This window comes from Citrus sinensis, chromosome 7 (genome assembly GCF_022201045.2).
Source record: "Citrus sinensis cultivar Valencia sweet orange chromosome 7, DVS_A1.0, whole genome shotgun sequence".
Classification (NCBI taxonomy): Eukaryota; Viridiplantae; Streptophyta; class Magnoliopsida; order Sapindales; family Rutaceae; genus Citrus; species Citrus sinensis.
The window spans coordinates 6,633,631-6,639,737 of NC_068562.1; the positions used below are offsets into that span (position 1 = coordinate 6,633,631).

At 37.6% G+C, this 6,107-nt stretch overlaps 1 protein-coding gene across 1 annotated transcript; it reads left to right on the forward strand.

The window, feature by feature from the left end:
* The first annotated feature begins 78 nt into the window (after positions 1-78).
* LOC102613994 (ABC transporter C family member 8-like) lies at positions 79-5,690 on the forward strand. Its single transcript, XM_052443943.1, has 11 exons — positions 79-2,117; positions 2,208-2,528; positions 2,616-2,702; positions 2,788-3,393; positions 3,747-3,911; positions 4,004-4,295; positions 4,376-4,590; positions 4,706-5,011; positions 5,094-5,157; positions 5,237-5,476; positions 5,574-5,690. The coding sequence occupies exons 1-11, from the start codon at positions 459-461 to the stop codon at positions 5,684-5,686; spliced, it is 4,068 nt and encodes a 1,355-aa protein (XP_052299903.1). The 5' UTR covers positions 79-458; the 3' UTR covers positions 5,687-5,690.
* The last annotated feature ends 417 nt before the right edge of the window (positions 5,691-6,107 follow it).

Genomic DNA, 6,107 nt, shown 5'->3' on the forward strand with positions numbered 1-6,107 from the left:
TCAATAAAATCTATGGAAGATAATATATAAAAAAAATCTTGACGGGATGTAACAATTAATGTCACTTTGTCCACATGAGTGAGATGACTCAAGTAATTAATTGATTTGGACAATTGGATCTCCAAATTTCCAATAAAAAAAGGATAAGATATTAAACAAAATGTTATAGCTAAGGGAGTGATAATAATTTCTGCATCTTGTACATGCCAATTTTCTTTAGTTTTCATGAGAATTACAATCATCACAGTGTCGATGGTCTACTTCTCCCGAACGTATCCATAAGAAATACTGCTTTTTGGTGTGCAAAGTGCTTTTGAGATTATCAGGTTGGCACCACAGAAAGCAACTGGCACAGACAAAAGTTGGTTTGCAAATTGCAATTAAAAATAATTGGTGGTGATTTATATATATGCAGAATTTTAATATCAACATGTACATTAAGGAAGTTTGATGAGTGTATGCTTTCCACTTGTTTGTTTTCAGCACATTCTATTGGAGAAATTTATATAGAACGAGTTTTTTTTTTTTTTCTTTTCTTTTTTGTTGTTTTCTTCACAGCTGCTGGCTACTGTTGTTCAATCAAAGAATTACACCCTTCAGTTTCTGAGTGTTTTGACATGATGAGGCCACGGTATGTAAGTTTCTTGTCTCCCTTTCGTGCTGTTATGCTTCTCTGTAAATGTCGCCCTCTGACTCCGAGTTCCAACAACAAGAGATCGTCTGAAAGCAAACAAAACCAAACAAAACTAGGCCAATCCAATGTATTTAGCAGGTTATTTTTCTCTTGGATTAACTCATTATTGCGGTTAGGCTACTCTAAACCATTGGTTCTTGAAGACATTCCTACACTTCTACCGGAAGATGAAGCACATTTAGCATATATAAAATTCTCGCGCAAATGGAATTGTCTTTGTAGCGATGTAAACTCAGACAATAAGAATCACTTGCTTCTCAAGGCCTTGTTTAAAGTTCACTGGAAAGAAATGATATTTGTAGGAATTTGTGCATTCTTCAGGACAGTTGCTGTTGTAGTATCTCCTTTGTTGCTCTATGCATTTGTGCAATATTCGAACAATGAGCATAAGAAAAGATCAAAGGGTCTCATACTTGTTGGATGCCTTGTGATTATTAAGCTTGTCGAGTCTTTCTCTCAGAGGCATTGGTTTTTTAATTCAAGGAGGTCTGGAATGCGAATGAGATCTGCTTTGATAATGGCAATCTACGGAAAGCTACTCAAGCTCTCGAGTCTTGCAAGGAGAAGGCACTCAACTGGAGAGATTGTAAACTACATAGCAGTTGATGCTTACAGAATGGCAGAATCATTGTATTGGTTTCACATGGAATGGAGTCTGGTATTGCAGCTTATTCTTGCAATTGGTATTCTTTTCATTGTTGTAGGTCTTAGTGCACTGCCGGCTATTGTTCCAGTTCTAGTCATTGGATTTCTCAATGTTCCTTTTGCAAGAATGTATAACAAATATCAATCGCGTTACAAGGTTGCACAAGATGAACGACTCAGAGCTACCATGGAGGTTTTGAATAATATGAAAATCATCAAGTTGCAATCATGGGAAGACAAATTCAAAACTGTGATTGATTTGCTGAGGGACAATGAGCATAAATTCCTGGCTGAATCACAGATTAAGAAGTCCTCTGCAACTGTTATGTACTGGATATCCCCAGCCATCATCTCGACTGTGGTTTTTGTTGGATGTTTGCTTATCAAAAGTGCTCCACTGAATGCTGCTACTATATTCACCGTCCTAGCAACATTAAGAAGCATGTCAGAGCCATTGAGATGGATTCCTGAGGCATTGTCTGCGCTGATTCAAGTAAAGGTCTCTTTAAATCGTCTCAACTCTTTTTTGCTTGATGATGAGATAAGTAATGAGGAATCAAACATATCATCAAGGAATTTGGAACAGAGTTCAGACAGATGCATCGAAATAAAAGGAGGGCATTTCAGTTGGGAACCAGATTCAGCTGTCCCAGCATTAAAAGATATCAACCTGGAAGTAAAAATGGGGCAGAAAATTGCAGTTTGTGGATCAGTTGGTGCTGGGAAGTCGACGCTCCTATGTGCTATCCTTGGAGAAGTACCCAAACTTTCTGGATCAGTGAGCAACATAAGAGCCCATAGTAGTAAATATTTTATGCTTTTGTTTACCTTTTTTTTTTTTTAATTTCTTCATGTTTTTCGTATATAGGTAAGTGTAACCGGGATCATTGCTTATGTTTCTCAAACACCTTGGATCCAAAGTGGTACTATTCGAGATAACATACTCTATGGAAAACCTATGGACGAGGCCAAATATGGGATGGTTATAAAAGCATGTGTTTTACATAAGGATATTGATAGCTTCAACCATGGTGACCTTACAGAGATCGGGCAGAAAGGACTTAATTTAAGCGGTGGACAGAAACAGAGAGTTCAGCTTGCTAGGGCAGTCTACAATGATGCTGATATATATCTACTCGATGACCCTTTCAGTGCAGTGGATGCACAAACATCTGCAATCCTTTTCAATGTAAGAACACAAGTTTTAGTTTCTGCAAGAGAAGCAAAAAATACCAACGCAGAGACATTAGTTTGATCCTTAGTATATATATTGCAGGATTGTTTCTTGACTGCTCTCAAAGATAAAACTGTCATTCTAGTGACTCATCAGGTTGAGTTTCTCACAGGAGCTGATACAATCCTGGTAAAAGCCTTGGAGTCTCTCGCAACTGAATGTTGGATTAACAATGTTTATGTTAAAACCATTTCTTTCTCGACACCCTTTTCAGGTCATGGAAGGTGGACAGATAACCGAATCAGGCAGGTATGCAGAGCTGCTGACTCCTGGGACAGTATTTGAGCAACTTGTGAATGCACATAAGGTTGCAGTCAAAGAATTGGTTACTTCAGATGAAAAATGTTACATCAATGACGATCAGTTGGAGTTGTCTTATAAATCCTCTCCCACTAAAGAAATCAGTAAGAAAGAAATTTCAGATGAGGGTTTGCCAGTTGACCAGCTAACAAAGGAAGAAGAGAGAGAGATTGGTGATGTTGGATGGAAACCAATTTTAGATTACCTCCATGTATCACAAGGTTCACTTCTTTTCAGTTTAAGCATACTATCTTACATTGCTTTTGGTGCTCTTCAGGCAGGGTCAAGCTACTGGCTGGCAATAGGTATTCGAATTCCTACAGTCACCAACGGCATCTTGGTTGGAGTGTATACAGGAATTTCAACCTTCAGCATACCATTTGTCTATTTAAGGAATTTATTTTCAGCCTATCTTGGATTAAAAGCTTCAAAAGCTTTCTTTTCGGGTATCAATAATTCAGTGTTCAAAGCTCCTATGCTCTTCTTTGATTCCACTCCAGTAGGGAGGATATTTACCCGGGTAAGATAGATCTTCACTTCAAAATGTTAACTAGTTGAATAACAGCATCCAGCTTAACTCATTCCAAAATGGAAAATTATCAGGCCAATCTGACCTTTAAGTGGTGTTCTATTTGATTGTATAGCTGAAACAAACATAATAGTAACTAAATTTGAGTAGGCATATTCAATCCCATAATGACAGTTAAAAGTAAGACATTGACTTGCAGATTGCAAATTTTATTTGAAACAAGTGTTAACAAGAATTGACTGAGGACTTTAGGTGTCCTGCTTAAAACAATAACTTGGTCTATTAGCGAAAGATTTATAATTATTACCCATCAAATTTTTATTCAAGATACTCTAATGCTTCAGGTTTCATCAGATATGAGCACAATGGACTTCGATCTACCTTCTGCCATTTCCTTATCTGCTGCTGCAACAACTGATGTGTTCATAATAATAGCAGTAATGGCCTCTGTCACATGGCCTGTTCTCATTGTAGCAATTCCTACTGTTATTGTTGCAAAATATATTCAGGTTGAACTTCATACATGTACCAAAACTTTTGTTTCCTTTTGCTTGATGGATAAGAGAAATGTAATGCTCATTTTTAATGGTTTCAACTGAAGGGGTATTATCTGTCCTCGGCAAGAGAGCTAATGAGGATGAATGGCACAACGAAGGCACCAATTGTAAACTTTGCAGCTGAGACTTCACAAGGGGTTGTCTCCATTAGAGCTTTTAAGATGATGGACATGTTCTTCGAAAACTACCTCAAGCTCGTCGACACAGATGCAAGGCTTTTCTTTCATTCTAATGCTGCTACAGAGTGGTTAGTTTTACGAATAGAAACACTTCAGAATCTGATTATACTTACGGCTGCCCTTCTTATAGTCCTTCTTCCTGGAAAACATTTACCAGGTAACTACAATAATGAACATTATTCCCAGTCTTTAACACAAATTGACTAATTTCTTAAAGGTAGTTCTACTATTTTGAAGGGTTTGTGGGACTCTCTCTTTCTTATGCTCTCACTTTGAGCAGCATTCAAGTGATTATGACTCGATGGTACTGCAATCTGTCAAACAACATTGTTTCCGTTGAAAGGATCAGACAATTTATGCATTTACCACCGGAGCCGCCAGCAATCATAGAAGAGACCAAGCCACCTGCCTCATGGCCTTCTCATGGAAGAATAGAGTTGGAGGATTTAAAGGTACAAGTTTAATTAAATCCCTTGTCCTGTAAAGATACAAAAAAGAGAATAAAGAAAAAAGTAGCCAATCTAATGCATTTGTATTCTAATAAATTTTGCTTTCTGATGATTAAAGGTAAGATATCGTCCAAATACTCCGTTAGTTCTCAAGGGAATAACATGCACATTCAAGGAGGGGACTAGAGTAGGAGTTGTTGGAAGAACTGGAAGCGGAAAGACCACATTGATAAGCGCTTTGTTTCGTCTAGTAGAGCCTGAAAATGGGAGAATACTCATAGATGGGCTTGACATATGCTCTATGGGGTTGAAAGATTTAAGAACAAAGCTAAGCATCATTCCTCAAGAGCCAACTCTTTTCCGGGGCAGTGTTCGAACTAATCTTGATCCTCTAGGAATGTATTCTGACAATGAGATATGGGAGGTGAGCTAGCACATTGTAAAAGAACTCTATTGAAAATCAACTCAGGGCTCACTTAAACTGAAATTTTATCCTTTATTTCCAGGCCATGGAGAAATGCCAGCTTAAGGCTACTATCAGCAGACTCCCTATGCTTCTGGATTCATCCGGTAACTCCAAGGACTAATACAGCTCTATATTCTGTAACATTGCAATGCAATTTATATTTTCTATATTTTTTATGAGCAGTTAGTGATGAGGGTGAGAATTGGAGTGTTGGGCAGCGCCAATTATTCTGCCTAGGAAGAGTCCTTCTTAAGAGGAATAGAATCCTAATATTAGATGAAGCAACCGCATCAATTGACTCAGCCACAGATGCCATTCTACAAAGAATAATTCGAGAAGAATTTCCAGGATCCACTGTGATCACTATTGCTCATAGAGTTCCCACAATAACAGATAGCGACATGGTCATGGTCCTCTCATATGGTAGTTTCTCATTTAATAATGTAAATTTCTGCGTACAACGAATCATACTGCAGCTCTGATTCTTATAAACGAGTTTTTTTTTCTTTTTTTTTTTTAGGGGAGCTAGTAGAGTATGATTTGCCCTCAAATCTTATGAAGACCAACTCTGCATTTTCTAAACTGGTAGCAGAGTACAGGTCAAGTTACAAGAGAAATTCCATGCAGGATTGAAGCATTTTTCAATGAAATAATTAATATCCCAGAACATTGTTAATAACATAATTAAAGGTAGAAGTATTTTTTTCGGAGCAAGTAAGGCAGTCTCCACTATCTAGTATTATCAAATAGGCCTAAGGGCCAAAAACATGCAAATAACAAATAAGCCCATTTCAGAATCTGAAATGCTGCTTTCAAGCAAGGCCCTGCTGGGACCGTCTATGTGCCATGAAATTTGTTCATCGTCTTCATTTCAACTCTTACGAAAGTATGCCAATCATTTCATGTCAATTTTCCCAGGCGTTAGCTCAAATCATATACAATATCAACACAAAAAGACGTAGCAAATGTAAAACGATGCTCAACTTTACAAGAAACTAGATATGTGGGATTATGCATTCGTTGACTACATTGAAGCAATCATTCAAAATTTCAA

Bases quoted from the DNA above. Each gene is read 5' to 3' on its own strand.
- LOC102613994 (XM_052443943.1), top strand. From the start codon at position 459: ATGCTTTCCACTTGTTTGTTTTCAGCACATTCTATTGGAGAAATTTAT. The intron at 2,529-2,615 runs GTAAGAACACAA...TATATATTGCAG, and splicing joins CATCTGCAATCCTTTTCAAT to GATTGTTTCTTGACTGCTCT. The intron at 5,012-5,093 runs GTGAGCTAGCAC...CTTTATTTCCAG, and splicing joins CTGACAATGAGATATGGGAG to GCCATGGAGAAATGCCAGCT.